The sequence below is a fragment of the Rhagoletis pomonella genome, unplaced genomic scaffold, assembly GCF_013731165.1.
Source record: "Rhagoletis pomonella isolate Grant_MI unplaced genomic scaffold, Rhpom_1.0 Rhpom_scaffold_00012, whole genome shotgun sequence".
In the NCBI taxonomy this organism is placed as follows: Eukaryota; Metazoa; Arthropoda; class Insecta; order Diptera; family Tephritidae; genus Rhagoletis; species Rhagoletis pomonella.
Genome location: NW_023458566.1, coordinates 19459257 through 19483801, shown reverse-complemented (window position 1 = coordinate 19483801; position 24545 = coordinate 19459257). Strand labels below are relative to the sequence as shown.

The window sequence follows — 24545 nt, the reverse complement described above, 5'->3', positions numbered from 1 at the left end:
AGCGCATATTATATTTTACATATTTAATTTAAGGCGATTTATGGCGCAAAACACATTTGTTTATGTTGTTGTTAATCGAGACAGGCGAACAATTGGAAAGTTAGAAAAAAAAATAAATGTTGTAAAAATTGGTTAGTGTGCGCAAAAACTTAATTTGGGAACAACTTTACAGTTATTCAACCAAATCGATTGAGCCAAAAAAAACTTCAAAAACACTTTCGCTCTTTCCCTTTTAAATTCGGTGTACTCACCTATTTCCTCACGTCGCTCCAAAGCGGCGAATATGCCATTCGCTGCAGCCTCCTGTTGCTCCTTGAGAAAGCTCTTATGCCGCTCGGCACGTTCGCGCCTCCTACGCAAGCCGGGTGTGACGCCGACGCCATCGCGCGCTGCATGATTTACAAAAAAAAAACACGTAAACTTATATTAGCATTTATTATTCGTTGGAAAGAAAATGTCTTCTACACACCTTTCTCGCCATTGAAAACGCCATTTGCGTACTCAGCTGAATTCGTCGAACTGGAGCTGTCCTCGTCCAGCACGCCGTGTGTTGGCGTGATTCTCTTTGGTGACGGTATCACTTTGTTGACATGCGGACTGGTGCCAGTGCTGTGACGTCGCGACTTGCGTCGTTCCGCTGTGTCTGTGCTCTGGCGATGGCGTTGCGTTTTGCGCAGCGAGTTCTCCGGCAAGCGTATGCCCTCCGCTTCGCCATCTTCGAATCTATAAATGAAAAGCAAAATTTAGACAACAGGCTTAGGAGTGGCGATAGGTTACTCACTTCAATACTGCTTCGTAGAGCTGCAGTTGATCTAGTAGATCGAGATCGGTACCAGGCTTGGATATATAGCGCTGTATCACCGATTCCATGCCTTGCTGCTCCAGCAGATCACTCTCATCGTAGAAGCTGTCCTGATCGTTTAGACCAGCCAAGGTTTTGTTAATCAACGATGTGGCATAGATGACTAGCTCGGCATCAGCGTTGTCGTAGTCTTTTAGAAGTCTGTTGTACGGTGCGAAAAAAATTGTTAAAATTCAAAATAGGTAAAATAAAAAAATTAAAAACCAAGAGAGTTGAATAAACCCTGCAGGAAAAAAATTATCAACTGATAAAAAATAACCAACTGGTAGTTAGGATTTTTGCGGGATTTCTATAAAATATATAACTCCTAGTTAGCTACAAAAAGCTAACTTGAAACTAGTTGACAAATGATGCAGGAGTAATGCAGACATAATGGGGAGATTGTTTTCTTTAAACTAGTTTCTATTTAAATATCCTCATACAAATTTTATTTTGAATACAATTTCTTCCTGCCCTGCATAAATATTTTTTCGAATTGGAGACAAATAAAAGGAGGACCGAAATTGTATATTATCATTTTGAAGTTATGTCTGACGGAGTTTGGATATGGGACCACCTACAGCAGTATATGTAAACAAATATGAAATTTAATAAAATGAAGTAAATAAGTAAATCATTAAAAAAAAAAAAAAAAAAAAAAATATTTTTCTTTTTTATTGATATTTTATGCCCAAAAGTAGTTAGGTACAAGTTAGTTGACATCTAATGCAGAGGTAACCACCCTTGACTATTTCACGGCCATCCCCAATGAACTATAGATAGCTTGCCTCAAAGAAAATATACAAATAATAGTGACATTTAGTTCTTTCCTAATCAACTTCAAGTTAACTTATAGTTAGATACATTTCCCGCAGGGAAGTTCGGCAGATACACAAATACACACACACACATTCAAGACATTTACCACTCACACGTAAACGAGAGGCCGAGTATAGTTGAGTATAGCCTAAAAGTATGCTGCTTTCGAATATTTGGTTGCAAACGCTGATAGTGTGGTGAGCTATTTGCACCACAAACATTTTAAGGAGAAATATGTTGAATTAAAAAGGCGCATTCAAGATGAGAGGGTACGTGAAATTTACGATCAGCGAATGTATGATCGGAAATGCAATACATATTTGAAGCACATACATACATACATTTTTTGTTGGTGCTTATCCGCTTGCTATTCGAATAAAAACGGTATTCGCGCAAACTCGAATATGCATACTTAAGTATCTAAATACATAAAAAATATGAAATCTCTGTGAGTTTGCTTATTACATAGACGCATAAGCCGCATTCATTCATACATACATGTGTACATATAAGAACGTACCCCAGTGGTAAAGTAGTAAGGCATTACATGCGTGATAAATATTTAATGTAAAATCCGCTGTTTTACTGATTATTTTTCCGACTACCATACAACACATTTTCCCACTGGGACCTTACACAAAGGTATTAAAATTTATCTGGCCTTTCAAAATATTTTTTCCGAAAAAAAATTTGTGTTTAAAGAGCAGATAAGTTTTAAAACCTACTTGAGAAAACAAACCTAAGACTCTTTATTTTGGCGGGCAATTTTTTTCAGGAGGAGAATTTCCTTTAACTCGTAAAGTCTTAAAGTGTTTAAAATTCGTAATTTTACGAGGCTGCTGCAGGAACGCCCCAATTTCCAAATGTGTAAATCGGTGCGTAAAATTACTGTTTGGCAGGTTAGCCAGGGTTTTGTGAACACCTTTTTGTTTCGTAGTACTTTTCATAACACCCTGTCAGCTCGAATGAAAGTTAAAAATATAATTAAAAATGCCCAAATTGGCACAAAACCCAAGTTAATACAAATTCAAAGTTCACGAAAAATCATTGAATGGGCGTGAAGTGACATGTTAAAACTTTTCCTAAAAATGGTATGTCCTGCGGAATGGTGGTGCGCAGCATAATAAAATATAAATGAGTAGTAAAAAGCGAAAATGTAACGCATTGGATCGCTCCTCAAAACAGTCCGGTCTTTAGTTCGGAAAAAGTAAACTTTTGAGCTCTCCCGCAATTTAGAGAAACGGTAAATGCCAAAAAATGGAGAAAACGCAGTTAAAAGATTCCGCCTTTCAAAATTTTTGCTCGAGGCACAGCTATTTTAGAAAGCTCAGTAATTTTGGAAAAATGCGGAACTGGACTTTCTTACTTTATGTGTTTTTTTTTTAATTCTTTTTTAATATCTTAGAAATGGACCTTTAAAGCAGAATCGCATGTAACACGGAATATGATCCAATTCTTGTAAAAAGTTATCGAAATGACAAAAAGGGCCGAAAATTATTTAAAAACATATAACGGGGTCGGGTCGGATATAAAATTGAAATTAGGAAATTTTGAAAAGAAAGTTTTGGTTGAGCTGTTGAGTTTTTAACTTTAATACATATGTATACATATATGTATGTGTGTACATATGTAAGTATGATTATATTGAATACGCTTACCTCATTAGATTCGACCATGGCAGTGTGCCCTGTGACTTATCCACCGAGTGAATGGCATTCACCAGGACATAGCAATTTGTTTCGGCATATTCGACAAACACCAACAACAACTTGAGTGCCGTTTTCACCACAGAACGATAATTCGAAGCGATCAACGAGTACAGCCATTGCATTGTGGGCTCATGTTTCATCACGCCATTCATGCCGTCCACATAAAGCATCACCTGTTATTGGCACAATAACCACAAATGAATGTAAATATATATGTATACATATGTCTGTGTATAATGGTTTATTATGGGGGGAAAACAAAAACAAAAAATAATAAACGCATAAATGTGGTTAATTGACATTGCCAAGCAAATAAAATGCAATCTATTAAATGCTGAGCAATCTATAAGTAGTTAAACGCTTCAAAGTAAACGCTTTACGCCAAATTGAAAAGTAAACGAATAGTTGTCTTTCGATACATTTTTTGTATTTATCTGTATGTACACATACATATATGTATTTAGGAATGTCTACACACCTGACCCAAGGCACGCAGAATGTAATTTTGATAATTCTGATCGGCTCCATTACCGACACGCACAAGACAATTGAGTCCGCCCAATGCCACAAAGGCATGCACCAAGTCTTTATCCTCCTGGAAGACTTGCTTCAATGAGAAGAGTGCACGTCGCAATTCGCTGCCCTCGGAGGAGAGGAGTTTCTCTGTGAAAGAAAGGAGGGAAAAATAAAAATGGCATATGCATTAAATTAATTTAAAAAGTTTTTTTTTTTTAGCGGCATAGCGTACTAAAATTTTAGATTTTTTTGGCGAACAAATAAAGCATAGACCAAATAGATATTTCGATGTCCAATTTAAGAGTTCTGGTTATTTATGGAGATAGTAAGTTCTGGCGATCACCTCTTTGCAAAGTGTTTGGCTGAGACACTTTCCAAAAAAAATAAATAAAAATTGGAAGAAAAATGCATTTGTGCATTATATGAGTTCGGGAAAAGCAATCGATCTTTGGCATAAGTGGCCTTGAAGAAATTGTAGCATTCCAGAAACGTCGGAAAATGGTTCTTAACAGCGCCAAGCCATTTCATTGCCAAAAGTCTAAGATCATTCATCACAATGGAAATGGAGTTTCTAACACACTCGCTTAAATATCTCTTTAAGTCTTAGACAGCGAAGACATCGATCTGGTGAGCCATTCACCTTACAGACTTGATTTGCCTCCCACTATATCATTTTTACTCCCATAAATCAAGAAAAAAGGTAATAAAAATTGCGCGATCACGCTTTGGAGCTACCTCAACGAAAGCAAAAGTGTAGATGATACCAAATTTGAATTTTTCATTAGGTGCAAAGTTTATACATACATATCGTTATCTTAATTCACAAAGACCCTAATGAAAAAATGTTTTTATTTTACAGGAGAGGCAAAACACATTTTAAATAGAGTATCAAAAACAGGTACGACTTTTTAAAAAGTAGCATGCAACTCCGTTTTTTTTTTTTGGTACTCAAACTTTAAAATTGGTTGGTGTTGGTTACGGCCTTTGTGAATTAAGGTAACGATATGTATGTACACTAGGGAGGGTAAATTTTTTTGACTATGCTCGTATAGAATAGAAGGATTCTACGTGTATTTCTAAGCAAATTTTCCAAAGAAACCATCGGTCTAAAATCAATTTGAAGTTCGCCAAATTGCGGAAATAGGTTTCGAAGAAGATGGGAAAATTTTCACTGTTGTGCCCTCTGTATGAAGTTTTAAGAAAAAGATAAGTGCATATATTTTATACAAAATTTAAGCCGTTCTTTACGACACTACAGCAAAAAGCTAAGAAAGCCATTTTCCCAATTTGGCAAACTCCAAATGGATTTTAGACCCATGGTTTAGACGGAAGATTTGCTTATAATTATTGATTATATAATTATTGCTTATAATTATACGCGCATAGCCGAAAAAATCATAATAACAATATACACCCTGTGTCAACATTATATGTGTACCTCAAGTTCACAAGTTATAACAATTTATCTTGTGTTTTTTTTTTTAAGTAAATTCAGTTGTTTTTAATAAAAATATAGCTTAATCTTCAACTAAATTCGTATAAGCCCAAATTTCAAACTTTGCGCAATATTTAAAACAATTTAACAACCTTTCTTTAAAATTCCAAGCTTTTAAATTAGAATTACTCAGAAAGATTTTGAATATGCGATTTTGTAGACCATTCAATTTAAGTACAATAAAGTGCAAGTTTGAAGTAGCTGGGACATAACGTTGTTTTGGCAATTTTTTTCCTGTCAGTGTTGTACATTTTTTTCCATACAAAGTACATACATATATATAAAAATATAAATAAACTTGGCAAAAACCAACGGTAAGTCCTACCTACTTTTAACTTGCGTATTCAAAATCTTTCTAAGAAATCTAATTAAAAAACTACAAATTTTTACGAAAACTTTTTTAATTTTTAAAATAATGCGCAGAGTTTCAAATTTAGGCCTATACGGTTTCATTTGAAAATTAAACTTTATTCTTAGTCGACATCAAAAAAGTCGGAGGTTATCAATTCGACGAAATATGTTTTTTAATATATTACCGCATAACTCTGGACCACGTCAATCGATTTCGATAATTCTTTCTCTATTGGAAAGGCAAATAAATTAAAGGTACTCCTAAATTTTTATATGAGAATTCAAGTCGGTTATTTTTTTTTTGCTTAAAACTTACGTGTTATAAGAAATGCCCGAAGGAAAGAAACAAAAAAAGAAATCGTTACAACTTAAGGTGCGCTCATAATTTTGTCACAGGGTGTAAATGTATGTACAAACTGTGCACGTACTGAAAAATACACATTTTGTATCATCTATACTAACTAAAATAAAATAAAAATCAATAAATGGTTAAAATTTGTCTATTTGTAATGCGCTTTTAATTTGGCACGGGGAGTATATATATAAGGCCAATCGAAACATGCAAATATGCAGAAAGTGAAGGCACACTACACGCCGTTTGGGAATGGACCATTCTTTTTCCTAGAGACATGATCACGAGGTATTAATTCAAACTAACCAGTCTGAGATGTTTATGAACTGAGTGCTCTCTTTCGCTCTTACGCGCTGTATCTTTGAGGCTGCCAAGGGCTTTAGGATAACTTCCGTAAATCTGACTTCTTGAATGTACCCTTTCCTCGTCGCTCTCTCCCCTACAAGCTTCGAGTTGCCGCAACAAAAGTTTCCGTGTCTGAACATCGACTTATGATGAAAAGGTGAAACTAGTCTTTGAACCACCCTACTTTCAACAGAAATTCTGAGCAAATTTTCAACAGATGCTAGTGTGAAATTTATTGTTAACAGACAATTTCTTTACTGTTATTCAATAAATAAATAATACTTCTTAGCTCATCAAATTCTTTGCGCTTATTTTATTTTCCATTCAATTTTCATTCCAGTTGGCCGGAAATTCACTCGGTGGCCCGTTGTTAAGCGCAGCACGCCGCTCTTTTAATAAGATTACGGTATTTTCAAAAGAACAAACCGTACTCATAGGCATTACGGATATACATAGACGTAATCTATTTATAACTAGTATATCTCGATCCATACATGCATACATACATATGCAGATACATATATAAGTATCTGCATATGTTTGCTTCTATTTATGACCGAAACAAATCAAGGCCAAATAAAAGTGTCATGTTGACAGATTAACATTGTTTGTATGGCAAGAAGGTGGCCGAGATGATTATTGCCGATCAAAGCCAAAACAAATGCTAGCCCACCAACAAACATATTCATGTATGTATGTATGTATGTCCATATATACATATCTGTCTGACTGCGTGTTTGTTGTCAATTACTATGACTAAATTGTCGGCCGAATGAATTGATTTGTGAATGTGATGCCTTGACTGCCGCCTGAGTGGTGGTTGTTGTCGGCGGCCATGGCTGATGGCTGCCAGCTCACCGGCAGTTAATAGCTGGAAATGTTTATTGTTTTGCATTAAACAACACAACAACAAATAAACAGTTGGAAGTATTTAATGAATGAGTGTGGGAATTTCTGCAGACGACCGCCGCTATTTCGCTGAATTGTTTTTTGTGTTGTTTTTGTGGTTGCGTTTTTTTTTTACAATTTTCTGTGACTTAAATATACTATTTACTAGGCATACCTACACAACAATTCCAGGTAGTTTTACTTACCAATAATGGCATGTACCCGCACACTCAGCTGTGTTCGCACTACCAATGAGTTTTTGCGACTGTAAATAAATAGAGAAAAGAGGAAGAGTTAAGAAAAAAAAACGATGATAGTGTTAATTAAAAATGTAAGCAAATTACTCAAAAGAAAATAAAATTTAAAAAATAGAGGTAGGTAAGAAACTTTGTTAGAGGCGTCAATTGCCGTAAAATTCACCAATACAACTACAATAAGAGTTCATTACAAATTTACAGGTGTGTCCGTTTCTGGTCCAACCACAAAATAAATCTGCCCAGAGCTGTACGGTTATAAATCAACCAGTATAATAGTTAATTGGCAATTGCTCAGCGACTCGTTTCGTCTCACCGTTCCCCCCTACACTTCGATTGATTTTGGTTCAATGACCATTTAAGAACATCGATTGCTGAATAATAATTCTACTTGGTGCCGCATACACCGCTATTTATATACATACATACATACAAACATATAAGCTATGGAAAGGCGATATAAGAGAATTCAAGAAAGAAGTTAATAATACCCAGAGGAATATGAAATCAGTTAAGTAAACACACGTACCATGGCTTGCTAAGTTTTTGATTTTTTTTTGTTTGCATATACTATAGATGCAAATGCATATAAAAACCATATTTTTTAGACCATTTGGAACACATTTAGTCTATGGTCTGTGGCCAAGGTTCTCCTCCAATTTGTGGTGTGAGTCTTGATGTTGTTACGCAAATCTCCATTCTCGTAGAGTTTAATGTCGCCTCCGAACGGCAAATGGAAAGCTTTTTCAAGGCAGAAATAGGCTCGAAGGTTAGCCATTGCCTGCAGAGGGGCGACCTCTGTGGGTAGAAAAAACATTTCTGTAATTTGTTGCGATGTTGCTTTGACCAGGGATCGAATGTGGCTTCTATTAAATAGTAGTACGCACCTTTAATGACTCCGCTGCAGGTGGTGAAACAAATATTTGGGCTCTACAAATTTTGCTTAATGGTTGGCCGATCTTCTCGAAGAGAACCTAAAGAAAGGCCTGGCAGCATAGTAAGCCTATAAAAAATGCATTCGGGCTTGTTAGCGCACGTAATTCGCAGTATGTGCACAACATCCGACCAAACATTAAATCTTAGGTGAACTTAATGGAGGGGATACAACGGGGTGCATTACACTATTCGGTGGTTTATACCAACGGAAAATTTTGGTAAGTTTTTCCCTAAACACTGACGGCTCAAAAGAGGTAAGAGATGTTTGCACGGGTGTCTATGTATTCGGAGGATCTGCATATCAGGAAATTCTATCTATTGCCGGAAGCCTACCGTGTATTTCAAGCGAAGATCTTTGCCATAGAAAAGGCTGCCTATCTAGTCTCTACTAGAGAAGCGCACTCTATTCGTTGACGTTAGACTCCAAACTAGTGAAGTCATGAATTTTCCGCGAATGTCGCTCATTTTTAGTATCACTGAGTCAGGTCAAAATTACTATTTGTTAGTCATCTTGGACAAAGTAATATTTGAAAGAAAGAAATAGTCGATTTGGATAAGTAAGTCAGCTAACTGCGATGACTATGAAATCTTAAGGTTTAGATCGGCGTTCGGCAGTCCATAGATCGCTAAGCGTTCTCTGAGCACATGTGTATTTCACACGCATACGAAGAGCGCCAGCTGAGCAGTGCATTTAACGCACACAGTCTCACATATTGAATCGTTTGAATGTGTTAGAATGCCGACCACTGGTTTGGATGGCCTAAGCTTAACAAATAAGGAACTGAACAACCTTTGGAGTTAAACATAAATAATTCTTGCCGGCGTCATCACAGCATATTGGAGAAACAATTTCTCTGCATATCTCTCTCTCCCTTTATCCCTTTTTACACAGTTTATAACTTACATCTTTTAAGCTTAAAGATGAGGAGAAATTAATTAACCAAATCTTATGTCAAGATAGTGGTGTTACATAAACTATTCGGCTTTGGAATAACCTCGGTTGGAGGGACGTGCCTCTTCTTGGCTTTCATAGAGACCGACTAGAAGCACGAAGACACGGTTTCCTAACCTACCCTAACCATTTATGAATCAGATCTATTGATTAGCAAGACATGGGGTTTATATGAAAGAAGTTATCCCAAAGTAACATTGACTTTATAATCGAGCCCTAACCGCCAAAAGGTAAGAGAAATTGTTTATAACATTTTATTTTTGATGCAGAAATGCATCCAGATGCTCCAGGAACATTTCATAGGTTAGGGCTCGATATGTAAATTCGCCTTTTTGTTTAATAAACATTAAAAATATGTTGTCATATTTCCAAATTAACTAAACCAAAGAGTTTATGAAAGCATCAGAGTTGCAATTACTCGCACTAAATGTTGCATGCAACTCAATGCAAAACTATTCACTACTCGTTCAAAACGCTCCTTACGTGTCTCTATTTGTGGCTCGTCTCGTTGTGCGGAATGCATTTTCCAATTTGCATGGCGGCAACGTCTACAGAAATGTTGTCCCTGTGGTATGTGATAATGGCGTAGCAGCGTTTGCACCAACTACAATGTGCAACGCGGCTAATCGCAAGTCGCGTTCCACTCCAACTGGTGCCCACCATCATTACCGGACAAGCCTTTGGTATGAATGTAGTTATGTGGCACTAAGCTGGTTTGTTTTAGCCCTTTCCTGTACCAGCTCATAGCACTTTGCATGCCACCGACTTGTTACTATTTATGCATCTCTGCGATTTCATTTCAGACTCAATTCTCGCAAAATACTCGGCATTTTTCGCCTTTAGCTTTTAGCGGCAATTAGCTCAAATTAGTTGCATTTTTGCAATGTTGTCATATTGGGTATTATTTAACACAGCAATAACTAGTTACGCGGAAAATAGAAGAACTAAAGATTTCATTAGAAAACACTAAATAAGCTAAAGAATTTCACTGCAAAGCGCACTCCCGCCGCTCAAGCTCTAAATCTTCCGTTACTCTCGCAAAACTCGAAAGGAAGTGAAAAGTGTGCCATCGATAATATATTCCGAACGTAAACACTTTCATCAACTAATTATTATTCTGCAGTCACTCGAGGCAGTTATTAAAAAACGATCGCTTTTCTCAGCCACTTATTACCAGCATCGCTGCCTCCTTCTTGCCACTTTTTTGTTCGCAATAAATAATCAAGTGAAAGGCCAAGAAAATGGCGAACTTCGAATGTCCACATGCAACATGCGGCCGCATCAGCATCGTCTGCAGTTAGCCGCTTCAATGTAGAGAGCACCCACACATGAATGTGTATCTATGTAAACACTCTACAAGTTTCGAAAAAAAGCGAAGAGAAGAAAAAAGTGTTTAATGTGCCCCAGAAACCCAGTGAAACCCAACAACGCAACAGCCTCGCTGGCTGCTCATCGTCAATTGTCAACTTGAAACCGCAGCCACCAACGCCATGAGACCCACTCGACGGTATCGAGTGGCGGGAACACACACAGGTAGCCAGCCAATCGGACGGACCTCGCCTCCGCTGTGCCCGGTCTGCGCTTACAGCAGCCCACGAAAGCTTTGTTGTAAAGCTGCACAGCTGCACAGCTGCTCCTCTTGCTGCTGTTGCTGTTGTTGTTGCTGTTGATATGCAATGTTGCAAAACCCGAAACGGGCGCTTCCTGCTTCAGCCTACCACCGAAGTTTCAGCACCCAACTCCAACTTCCCACTGCATGTGTGCGCATTTTTTATGTTTGGCCGTCCAACTGGCAGCGAGCAGCGAGCAGCCACAGCCAGCGCAGCATAATGGGTTCAAGGTAAATTGTATTCGCCACTGTGTCCGTCTTGCCCCTGACAGTCGCTGTAAGTAACTCTTTTCGGTTGTCCGTCCGTTCGTCCGTCCATAAAGTTTGTCTGCTTTCAAAAGCCAAGAGAACGGAAAGTGAAATTTAGCCATTCAAAGCGGCGTACTGGCTAAGTGGCTTGCGGCAGCGATGGCGTGCACATTGAAACGTGTATGTGCATGTGTGTGTGTAGATCTTTTATCGCCAACTTTCGACAGTTCTGGCAAATTTCTTCGCCGTTCCTTAAACCATAAAATCAAAATAAAAATCGAATAGAAGCAGGCGAGACAAGCAAATGCGTCCAGAGAAGAGGCGGCAGTGAAGTCAGAGGAGCGTAGAGTTTATGCATAAACGAAAAACGAGAACAAAAAACCAACAGTCAATGCAATAAATACGAGTACGCAAGCGTTGGTTGGCATTGACTTTCATCAAAACAAAGAAACTAAAATAAAAAAATTAAAACAAAAAAACCAAAAAAAAATTTCCAGCGCCATAACTGCACACATTCACCAAATAATACCTGCGGGCTATGAACAATAAATCTATTTTTGTTGCACACTTTCTAACTTTACCGGCCAGACGCATTGGCTGTTTCATAGAAAATGCTGCGTTAATCATGAAAATAATCAAAGCTGATTGCGTTTAGCACTCGTCGCAAAGTGGGCATGGTCATCCATCCACTCACTCAGCTGTACACAAAGTGCATTGAATCATTGCTATTTGCGGCTGCACAAGCCATTCGTTCTCCATTCTACGCTTGCTTATCTATCTAATGCCTTTTAGCTTTCACATCGCAAACCATAACTTTTATTTACACATTTTAGGTATACGAAATGTAATCTTACTCGTTATGTGTGTATGTTTGTAGATTCACGGGTATTTGAATGAGAAAATTCGCAATATTCCTTAACTTGATCTTTTTGCGCAGTTTGGTAAACAAATTCTTATCAGTAGATAAACAAGCTAGCCCACAATCTAAATTCCTTCTATTCTATGTTTGTATGTAGTTACTTTTGATCATCGTTCGTGCATTCGTACAGTCATGAATGTGCGAGTATTCGTTTACGAAAACCACAAAGCATTTGTTGATTGATTGTGGTGACGATGACGGTTGCAGTGACTGTGCTGGCAGTGATGGTGGCCATACATGATTCAATAATACAAGGTTAGATAATTATTGACAGTTGCGGTTTGACACTCCCTTACAAAAGGTTGCATTTACGGAGGACAGAGAAAGGGCAAGAATGCAATCCCTTGTTTCGAAAATGGTAGTAGAAAAGTACGAAAAGTAGGCAATTAGTAGTGAAATTCCTTTCGTAAATTCTAATGTATTTGCAGGAAATCTGGCATTTTAAACGAAATGTTGAACGTAATATTGATATATCTACGTGAATTATGTAATTTATATGCTATTTAGCCGTATAAAAACTGCAAAATGACTCAAAATTTAAATAAGACTACTATGAGACTGATGTAAACATCCAATGCATATGTTTTCATCAGTTAAATATGCTTCATATGCATATACAAATAAAGATATTGCACAAAAGCTTATACTTTTATTTCACACCAAAGCTACACTGTTTCCATGTAAAATTGCAAAGAAGCAACACGGTGCCACTGCTAAGGGAGCGGTGCGAGAGAGACAACTGTCAGTTTATCGAACCTTGTATTATTGAATCATGGTGGCCATACTGTCTAACGCCATTCATTTGATACTCAAATGTGAAGTGGCCTTCGTATTCTTAGAATTCATATCAATATATGCATGTATGTATGTATGTTTGAGTATATTTGAGTAACATTGCAAGCAAGCTGTCAAATGCAGATTCCAGGAAAAACTATATGTACGAGTACATACAATAACTAACAAAATAATTTTCTTCTTCCTATTTGGCGTTGTAACCGCCGGAGCGATTTTGGCCGAGTTCAACAAAGCCAACTGACGCTAAGTGGAAAAGCCAAGTGAGCCAAGTCCTTCTCCACTTGGCCTTTCCAATGCAGTGGGGGCCTTCCTCTTCCTGTGCTACCACCAGCGGGCTCCGAGTTGAATACTTTCAGAGTAGCGTCGAATAGCGAATGCATTGGCTGCCTGTTGTGACTGCAGCTTTTCGACGTTAAGCTTTACTTGAATTTTTGGGCGCACATTTTTTTGTGCACAGAGGCTGGTATATAGTGGTCCGAGTAAATGTTTGGGCCTCGGAGTGTACGTACGTCTAAAACACTGGAAGCAATCCTTCCGTCTGTCACAACATGATCGATTTGATTTCTCGTTTTTTGATCCGGAGGCAGTGATGGATCTTTTTATGCTTAAACCTAGTACCGCATACTACCATGTTTCGGACCCCGGCAAAGTCGATTAGCCTCAGTCCGTTATCGGACGTTTCGTCGTAGAGGCTGAATTTTCCGACGGTGGTTCCAAAGATCCCTTTCCTTGACCACCCTGGCATTCAAGTCGCTCGTATGTGGGCTCCAAGTGCTCACAGAAAAGATCATTGCACGCATCATCCTTCTCTTCCGTTGGGGCATGGACGCAGATTAGCAAGATGTTTAAGAGTTTCGCTTTGATGCAGATTGTGGCTACAGTCTCTCTCCCACCACAAGCGCTCCTTTACATGGCAGCTGTAGTAGACGTTGCAAGGTCTCGGACATTTTTTGCCACTGACATTATTGCACGCCATCTCAAATGTGTATGCTCCTTCTGGTCGGCTCTCACAGGAGTTAGTGACCAAGCACCAACTCTCGGTGCTGGCAACACAGTGCATGAATCACGTACGGCGTCAATTGTCTGGACGATGTCATGTGGATATTATCTTGCTTCATGAAAACCGAAAATTGTTTCATCGTTTGTGCGAAATCGTCAACTCGGTTCCAAATTGGTTCGCGTAAGAGTAGGAGGAACATGTAACAGCAAGAAAAATCCCTGAATCTGTGTTTTGACGACATCGTTTTGTCAGTATCGTTGGAACGACTATCATTTCAAAGTTACGTGGTTCAGTCCCAGGTCACTGTCCAATAGAAACTCAATGCGCTACAACTTCACAATGCCTTCGATTGTTACAGTCGTAGTTGTTCCGAGGACGACGCGGGTGAACCTTAGCTAGGCTTTGGGAACTTAAATTACTCGCGTTGTTTCGGGTTTTCTTGCTGACGGTTAGTTCTATCTTAGCCGAAATCTATTTAAAGGGTGCTTGACGTACTTAAAAGACAAATTCCGTTTCAAAGAGAAGAATGTCGAAACAACTTTAGCAAAGTGAGTATTGCAGCATTTACTCGAAGAGATGCTCACATTTAACTATGTACATACATATGTATGTATTTGGAGATTTCAGTACATAACAGATATTTCACTTTTTTTTTTTTAATAAGCTATGATTTGATGCAAAAGTTACAAATGAAATTTACGCAAGGTGAGCATCTGCAGCATTTGCGTTAGCAAATGACTTCATAGATACTCCTGAAGTTACACCGCACATTGCGCTTTGCATTTAACTTAGCAAATTGAAAGGTGTTTACACCACATGTTTGTGAGTAATCACGCCAACAACAACTAGTTTTGGCATTGTTTTCACAAAACTAAAAAAAAAAAAAAAAAAAAATAGACAGACATTTGAAAGTGTGGGTGAGTAATGACTGCTCTTAATTAAATAATTCTAATAAAGCACTTTATTCATTGCTTCTACAGAGAGAGTTTTTTGTCGTTGATTGTTGTTGTTAACCACAAATGACTTAATCTCAAAGAAAAGTTGTAGGTGTGAAACTTACAAAGCTCAAATAACACAACACCTTCTACTCGAATGCCAACATGAATGCTCATTTGTGAGGAAATTTTTACAAGCAATTGCAATAATATTTACATAAAAATATTAAATAATTCATAACAATGCGCATTGGGTGCTCAAGTTTCACCAATGTTGCTCAAGTGCGCAACTGGCATACTTCGCTCTGCATAAGCAACTTTTGTCCACTTAAATTAAATTTAAACTACTCGCTAGCGAACTCACCTAGAATTAAGACCTTCAATTTCTTCCGCTTGTTCAGCAAGCGAGGACTCCAAATCCAAATAGGCGCCATAGTCACCATCTTTGTACACCTGTATGGCTGCGTCGTCGATCTGCAATGAAGAGTGGAAAAGAGAGAGAGAGAGAGAGAGAGAGAAGAAAATTGATCGATTAGTACCAGGAATGCTGTTAATGGAGCGAAGAGATAAGAAAATCTATGTACTAATGCACTCGCAAGCAGATGAAGTGCCAGCAGCGTAAAGAAGAAAATGCTTATAAATAATAAAAATAAAATAAATCAACTGCCATTCCCCCCAACGCGTTGATGCGTTAATTACGACTACGATTCGACGACGAAAGTAAGTTATAGACTGGTTTTTGCCTAAGAAGATTGCTGGTTATTCTGCGCATATTTGTTGCAGACAGACATCCTTTAGAAGACGATCATTGGACAACCGGTGGTCTGTGGCTGGTGGCTGGGCAGGCCGCTGGCAATGCCATTCACATTCGTATTCGCATTCTCATTAAGTAAAAGTGGCGCAAGTGCCAGTGGCCGAGAGTCTGTCGTAAGTTGGTGGCACAGCTGGTCGCAAGCGACCATACATTTCATCGCCACTTTGTGCATACATATCTAAATACATGCGCGTCCATCGTCCATACATCGATTGGTGGCTGATTAGCTAGTCAGTCCATTGTGTTTTATGGAATGTTTGCAGCGTCATGCTGGCGTGGACTGGCGCACGATTGATGTAATGTTGACTGGCCGCTGCTGATGCGATGGTTGTGCACGCATTTTGAAAATCATGTCTGCTGCTGCTGCTGCGGCGGTTGCATGCCACAGCCACTTTTATGATGCAGCTGCTGGCTTTGCTGCTGCCCCAATCACTAGATTCGCATTGAAAGCTTTGCTTCATCGATGCTACAGATGGCTGGCAGCAGCTCACTCACGGCTTGTCGATTGTTGATGAAGCTTAATGATGGTGATGGGTCACCTACTTTTCTCTTCTGCCGCTGGCGGGCTACGAGATGCAGCGTTTCGTCGTGCATTGCATTTTTAATTGAAGACATCAATTAATTGCAGGAGAAATGAGAATTGCTGACACGTTTCTTCGTTGCCTATCACCAGCTTGACTGACTGCTGCCCTGCAGCCACAACTGCGGCATAGTGCCAGCTTCGTGGCAAAAGGCTTTCGGATTTCTCGATTGGAAATTCTTGCCTTTCCTTTCATTTTTGTTCGTATGTATATACATGTATTTATTCACAATAAGTTTGTACTGCTTCCATCTGAAGCTTCTCTTTTCTTGCATTTATTTCAATTCACTACTTCACTTATGTACGCCTTTGTATCAGCGTTGCTGTGCTGGTGCCTGCTGCTGCGGATGGGCAGCCGTTAAAACTAATGCTGATTGCCACGTTTTTATTTGCAGTACTACATACAGCAGAATAATCAGAATAATCGCTTAGTTGCAGTACAAATTACTAACAACGCTTGGCGATCCGTTGCAATGAGGCGCGACTTTACAACTCACTAATGTGTGAAAAATTCTGACCATTAGGTGGATATTTTCATGGTGCATACTCCAGATTACGTGCATGACGGCACTCCACATGCCAACATACATACATATATACATATGTGCAACACTTGTTTCAGAACATCCGATTGCACCACAAAAAAATTAAATAGAAGGGGAAAAGCTGTAATGGTTCGGTGCCTTCGGTAGCTCAGTGAATAAAAAAAAACGATTTGTTTTGTTCTAGCCAAAGTGTTGGGCAGCACCATTAAGCCAGTTTAGAGGTGCTAATGTGCTCTAATGAACTAACTACTCGCACCATTATTAATGTACTAAAAACTATAGCAATAAAACTTGAAGGTCACTAACTTTTAAAGTGGAGAAGGGCATGTAAGTACATACATATGTGATAGTGCTCGGATAGCTAAGATGTATTTTGCTGTTTTGATTTTATTTCCAATGAGTTGTAATTCTGATAAAGAGTATCTTTATGAAACACATCCAAGTTGTAGTTATCTCATTTTCTACCATCATATCCGGTTCTAAAATTAAAAATGAATCTACTAAAATCAAGTTGGAGTTGAGAATAGATCACATGCCGCGAAAGCTCCCACAGAGATCTTAAGAACCCTTGATTGTAAATTTTTCGCCATATTGAGTCCGCCATTTTTAAGTTTTCCAACCTGACCTCAGATTTGTAATAAGCGGCCCCAAGAGCCCCAGAGGAAAACGTTTCAAACGGACCGAATCGATTTTAGTTTTTTGGCCGCCATATTGGATTCGCCATTATGAATTTTTAAAATCATGCTCTAGGTTCGAAATCGGCAAACTCAAAAACAAAAGAAAGGCCACACTGTTTTCAATAGGAGACGTCTATGTGATAATTTTAAGACCTTAATCTTTGTAATCCGTCCTATAGAATTTTGGCCAACGTACTGTACTGCTTGACGTGATGTGGAATTGAGTTTTACGCCGCTTTTACGTCCCTTTTACAAAAAAAAAATTTTCGTAAATATTTTTCAAAAAGGGCGAAAACCGTGACAGTTTTTGCTAATTATTTACAATAAAAAATGTTTTTTTTTCAACCTTCTATAAGAAACATGTCGGAAATTAAATTCTCTACAAATTTGATTGAACCGTTTTTTACGAAAAATTAAAAATAAGCTTGCATATCGCACAAAAAATCCAAAAAACCTAAAATCCAAGATGGCGGAATGTTGCCATCTGGAATCTGCAAGACTGTGGATCCATGATCTACATGTCAAATAGAAGTAAACTGCATCAAACATTCGCTACTACAATTTTTTCTTAGAAAAATTCTAATTTTACTCAGCTAGAATGGTGGCATTTTATTTTATATCTAAAGGCATTGGCCCAATGCACGCTTGCTTTGCTTGCTTCGCTTTGAGAACTGTCAAACATTTTTTGTACTCTACTAAAATGTATGAAAGTTGGCCAAATGGCAGCTTTACTTCACTTGCTTTAAGCGCCTTAAAGTTTGAAATAGGCAAATGCTTTATTTGAAAGCGTTTTGTAGGCTTTTGACAAAAAGGTATGTTCCCATTTTAAATAAATTCAAATAAACTGCTGCACGTATTTATGACCAAAAATTTGTTTGCGCAATTAAAAAAACAATATATAATATAAGTACATATTTAATTCAAAGTTTGACAAAAATTATTCTGTGTTTAAATATTTATGTTTAATATATCGCTGGCTGAAAAGTTGCTAAGTCCATTTTTACAAATTTTAGAGGAACCTTGAATACAAGATTTTGCGTGTTTAAAGCAAAGCAAAGCTCCATACGAATCAGAATGATTGGATCTTTATTAAAAGATTTCGTATTATTTTGGCCTTATCGGATTTCTGGACCCTCTTTTGGATAAAATTTCCCTCTCATTGAGTATAAACGAGAAAATATAAAAGAAATACCTTAATCCTTAATTTCTCTTGCTTTCTATATCAAAATATGAAGATTCACAAAATGTGGGCTTAGCAGTTTTTTACACAAAGCTAGCGATATTTATGATGGCAAACTACTGGTCAGTAGTCTTTTGAAAAATTGAATATGCAAAAATTAATTCGCCATAATATAAAAATAAATTTGAAAAGGTTGTTTTGTATTTATTTTTTTTTTTTTTGTTAATTTTCTGTCATTTTGTGGGAAAATTATTTTTAGTGTAAGGGAACAGACCTTGACTTTTTAACTAAACAACTGGTAGCTTTGACAGCGTTCCAAGCCTCCATTTGGCCAAAGGAATTTTGAAGTAAATCAAAGCAAATTAAAGTAAGTAAGGCGTGCAAAGCAAGCCTGCATTGGGCCAGCGCCTTAAGAAAATGCGATACCAAAAAATAATTGCCAAAAATTAAAGATAATTTGTAGCCATTTCTAACTTACACTATAAAAAGTGCTAAATTTTGATGTAGCTGGTTATATCTTTATAAAGAAAGTATTTAAATTAGTCAGGTGACCTTATCAATATGTCAGGCACTATATTTTTTATTTGTTGTTTTAAGTTTTTATTACGTATTTTCTTTGCTACGCAGCATTATTGTTATTCCAACGATTACATGCACTAAACATAGTCATATTCTACGCAACAATTATCAAAAGGACATTCGCTGTTGGCAAATAGCAAAAGGTACCATTATAATAATTCACTTCCTCTTGAACTTTGGCTGCTAGGCCTCATACAAGCACTCGCCGAGCCTTCCTATACCACACCCACTTTGCATTTAGGTTGAAGGTAATTAGAATACGAAAATTATTCAACGACTAGCTCATCACATTGTCTGATATAGTTAAGGCACACCCTGACTCTCCCATCAAGCAAACTACTACGCTAGAATTATAGCACATACTATGAAGGACTGCGCATAACTAAATATGTGGCCATGTACATACTGCTATGCCGTCCCACTTATCGACTTTCTGTTTAGCTACATATGTATCATGTTTGTATGCATGTACACCAATGCACTATGGGTAATTCAAGCCATTTTTGTGGTCAGAACTAATTACGAATAAATATTTTTTATATTTTTTTTATTGACATACGATTTCCCCCATTTTTGCAAAAAACCCTTAACCCTTGACAAGCGATATGTCAAAAAGGGTAACTTTTTATTTGTGGTCCTATTGAAAAAGTTTAAATGCAGTTTTTTTCACCAAATATTTATACTAAAGAAAAAAAATTCAACTTAGTTACAAAAACAATTCATACGGTAGCTAATTTAAAAGAATATTGTAAAATTATATTAATTTCAATTGAAAACCTGAAAGCTCTAAATTTCCTACTTTTTCTGCTGAGAAGTTAAAACGAGCAGCCTTTGCAACAACAAAATTGTAAACCGCCTTTTTTGCTCTCTTAAATGAGTTCTCCTCTCCAAGTTGTAAATAATTCACTACTGAAATTATAAGGAATACATAAGAAATACCATTTTCTTTAAAAACGCGCAAATAATCGCAACAAGAAATTGACACATAAACTCAAAACTTTTCATTTTACACGTTTTTGATAGTCGAAACCCGGCCAAGTACGGTCAATACTTTAATAGATTAATCACGTATCACTTAAAAAAGAAACACAAAATGCAACTAAAAATTTTACGAGCAAAAATAAAACCTTTCTTATCTAAATTTTAGAATCGTGAATTACTTTATTCTCAGGTCTCACAGACATACATACATATGATAGATGGTTGTGGCGGCAATGAATTTTGGGAGGTAGCTAAGGGTTAAATTGTAATTGATGTAGAATTTATTTCTCTTCAAAATATTTTTTTCTCTCCCCAGAACTCAAAGTCGTTTCCTCCTATAGAGCTACAGAAAGTATGCCGAACTGATGGACGATACTACTCCCTAATCTTGTAGCTAGATGACTTGTGATGTGTTCGTAAGTGCTGGTACGATTTTGCCATCACCAAATGCAAGCAAACGTTTCCGCATTTCTTTTCTAAAGCTTCCCTTTTTCACATAAATCTAACTTCTAATCTGCTTCTTCTGCTATGTACAAAAAGTCAATATGTCGTAATTAACTTCTTATTGACATCTTTTCCTACGAATGCGCTCCCCTATATGGTTATTTTACGTTTCCTGCTAATTTGCAAAAAAGGGAACCCATCTACATTTGCAAATGCCTACAATAACATATTTGCATAGCAATTGAACTTGACAAACAAACGCCAACGAAATAGCAACATTTTGCCAACATTTGCCATTTGCTGATCTCTTGTCTTGTCGTTTCCTGCAAACTGCAGATGCCATAACAACAACAACAACAAAAACACCAGTAAAAGTAGCGAAAAGCACCAGCCAAATAACCAATTTGTACTCGGCTTGACGCTCATAACTCTTCAATGCAAATGCGCTCGCGCTATTAGCCGACTGACTGTTAGAATTTATGACCGCTTCGCAGGATTTACGTATCCTTTTGTGACGCAATGTTCGATTGGAGAAGGATTGGAGGGAGGAAAATTTACGAAAGCAATTGCACATTTCATCTGCTCCGTGTAGTAAATGTTTGTATGATTGTGTGAATGTGTGTGTGTGTGTGAAAACCTGCTGGGCCATTAGCGGCAGAGGTGTGTTCGCAGTTTTCCGCATAGCGGTTGGCGGTTGGCGGCTAGAGGATGGCAGATGTCAGTTAATGGCACCCCAATGGCAGTTGGAACAGTGCGAATTAGTTAACAATGCAGTAAAAGTTGACTCAAATGGTAATTGCTGCCCTCAGGCCAGAACAATAACTACAAATAAACATAAAGAGGCAAGTTTGTTAAGTAAAGGCTTAGAGACTTTGCACTACAATTGCATTAGGGGTGTTCATTTGGAAAGCAGTTTTAGAATTTCAATGAATGTTATATATAAAAAACAAAAAAAAAAATCTAAAAATGTGGTTGGGAATGTCGAAACCGCACACTTAACAAACGAGCGTGGCTGATCCGGGGTATCATCGCATAAGGGTTCTCTATGTGGAGATTCCACAACTGGTAAATCAACATAAGTGAGCGAAATGGGAAGTAAGCTTTGGTCTACACTCCCGGTTTTGCCCAACCCAACGAAGTACAATGACCGCGTGCTTATCATATTACGTCCGACAATTCACACTGCATCCTCCATCGAAAAGTTCCCAAAGGCGTGTCACCACGCGGCTGCGAAAACTCCCGCCAACGACGACGTTCGCGTGGTCATTGGGAAGGCTAAAATCTCCAACGCATGTTCTCTCAGAGCAGTGAGAGTAAAAAAACAGCGAGTATAAACCTCCAGAGAACAGTTTTAGGAGCAGAGAAACCCACATCGTTAGTGGTGAGATTTCCACGCTTCAATCCGAAATTTCTCTCGGGCCACCCAGTCGAAATAATGGATCTTTAAAACCAGGTTCAGCCATCCGTACTTCATGTTCTAAATCAGACAGACTATGCATTGACAAGCCTTAAACAGTATACATCAAAATTAAATCAATGAGTAAACGGAGACCAACCAATATCAGATTGTCGCTAACACCTAGGGGATTCATTAATTTGACAGGGCTGCTACTGAACAACAAAATCTGCCGGCAATGCTAAAACTAATTTCTGCCCCGAAAAGGCTTCTGTTGGAAAACCTTCTGCCATTCGGATGCGTCATGAAATTTTAACTGCTTCCGATTATGTGACAACATCAAGAAGGATGCTGCAAATTAAAAGAGCAGTTCGGAAGTTCGCCTAGCAAAAAATGTAAGTGTAGATTTTTTTAAATTTAAGTTTGCTAAACTCTACTAACTTTCAGGACATCCCTAAAGCGCAAGTAAACGTTGAGCCAGGTTGAACCTGTCTCGTTGCCGACGCCTGTACGCGTATTAGGACAGAGAAAACTCAATTTCGTTGAACATTCTAATAGGCGTTTTTTTTACGATACGAAACCATAAAAAAAGTCAAAGTAAACTGACCATTCCGATTGTCCACTTTAACTTCGTTTGCTGTTAAAGCAGATGCGCTTGTTATTTTTTTATTTTTATTTTTCCTTTGGCAACACTAAAGTTCAAAGTTTGTTGTACCAGCATTGTGTAATACATCACTTATGCAAATAGCAAAAAAAAAAAAGGTAAATTTAAACGTGAAAATAATAAATCTTTAACTATCTGCACATTCCGCCCTAAAAATGGTGGTAAGGAAGACTTTACCAGACCCTATTGTTGAACTGTCGAACCACCAAAGGCACACCTACGACTCTCGAGTTTCTTTGTGCGGCTGTTTACCTTATCCTCAGCCAAGGAAATTGCGCAGCTACCAGCTGTAGCTGCCGTGTCTGAGTGTCTCAGGCAAAACCGTCGGACGTCGGTCGGCCTTCATGCGCCCGCATGGCTCCAGCAGAACCGTGAACACTATCGAAACGATTCATCGCTCAGCTTTTGCTCTGATGCATCTAAAATGCTTTTCTATATTCATATGCAATCATTGCTGGCACTATGTACTAGGGATGTATGTTTGTAAGCTGGTGAGGCGTATCCGTGTTAACGTTTTCGTTTACAATTGCATTGTTTCGTCTGCCAATGAACTTATTTGCCAATGCGCCTATTGTACGGCTAGTAATAAAATGGACCTTTGTACATACGTGTGTTTGCTTGTGCAACATGCCAGCTTGCGGTGGTTCTAGCTTCGTTGTCGCCGCCGTCACCAATGCTCTCATTGTTTGCACTTCACTTTAGTTTTCTTTTGTAAAGTATGTAGTTCGGCTCAGCTTAAGCTTAGTTAGCTTAGCTCAGATCTACTCAATTCAGCTGTGTCTGTCTGGCCGGGCCCATCGCCAATTGCTCGCATTGTTGCTCGAGTTTTATGCCAACAGTTGTTGTTGCTACTCTTCCAACAACTTCCCAACAACGTTTTGTTAGCGTTTTGCTCAACACAATGGGAGTTTTCACATTTTTGTTTTCATTTTCTTTTAAGCTGGATTTTACATGGGCGTACAACTGCAATTACTGCCCAGTTGAAAGCGAATAAACAAAGCAACAACCAAATGATCTCATCCGAATAAATCCGATATGAGTCTTGGTCGGCTGTAGTGATGAAGGCTTTCGGTTTATGCCAAGTCAGAGCAGAATATCGACTTTTATAGGATTTTGATGACTTTTCGGATTAATTGCAGCTCTTATGCGATTAATTTATGTTTGTATATGTAATATATCTACACCAACCACTAGGCGAATAAGTGCCCATATTTTTATGAACTCGCTTAATGAATTTGAAACGTCGACTAAATGCTTCTGAGAGCAGTTATCGTATCGACACTTGTGATAAGAAGCACCACACGAAAAAAAAAACTAAAAACATCTTCGCAATAGTCCCTTTCGTTATACGTTCGAGCTGCTAAGTCCCATTTTAAAAATTTTGCAGGGGAGTAAAAAAATATTTCCTTTCATTGAATATAAACGAAAAAAAATAAAAATAAAACACGTACCTTTATACTTTTCGAAACGATGCAATTTTAGTTGCTGTAACCTACTGTATCAAAATATGAATTTGCATAAAAAGTGGACTTAGCAACTTTTCACTCTAAGCTAGCGATATGTATTTTTGATTGAAGTATGGTCAGATTTACCTACCCTACAGCTGACCGTTTTTTCTGTTTTTTTTTTTTGGGGAGGTAATTACTTTCCTAGTCGCTTAGTAGATAGAGTCTGAGTTCTTCTCCATGCTCTTTAAGGTCGCTGTTTTAGGTTCCGCTGC

General features: G+C 38.0%; 1 protein-coding gene across 1 annotated transcript in view; it reads right to left on the bottom strand.

Annotated features, from left to right (window-relative positions):
• LOC118748040 (FH1/FH2 domain-containing protein 3) overlaps nucleotides 1–24545 on the bottom strand; it is an 82925-nt gene that overhangs the window by 48261 nt on the left and 10119 nt on the right. Inside the window, exons 2-8 of the mRNA XM_036482329.1 lie at nucleotides 15330–15439; nucleotides 7523–7581; nucleotides 3848–4032; nucleotides 3319–3542; nucleotides 782–1003; nucleotides 470–723; nucleotides 252–389 (exon numbers count right to left, since the gene is read on the bottom strand). Coding sequence (XP_036338222.1) covers nucleotides 252–389; nucleotides 470–723; nucleotides 782–1003; nucleotides 3319–3542; nucleotides 3848–4032; nucleotides 7523–7581; nucleotides 15330–15439 — 1192 coding nt within the window. The remainder of the gene's footprint in view (nucleotides 1–251; nucleotides 390–469; nucleotides 724–781; nucleotides 1004–3318; nucleotides 3543–3847; nucleotides 4033–7522; nucleotides 7582–15329; nucleotides 15440–24545) is intronic.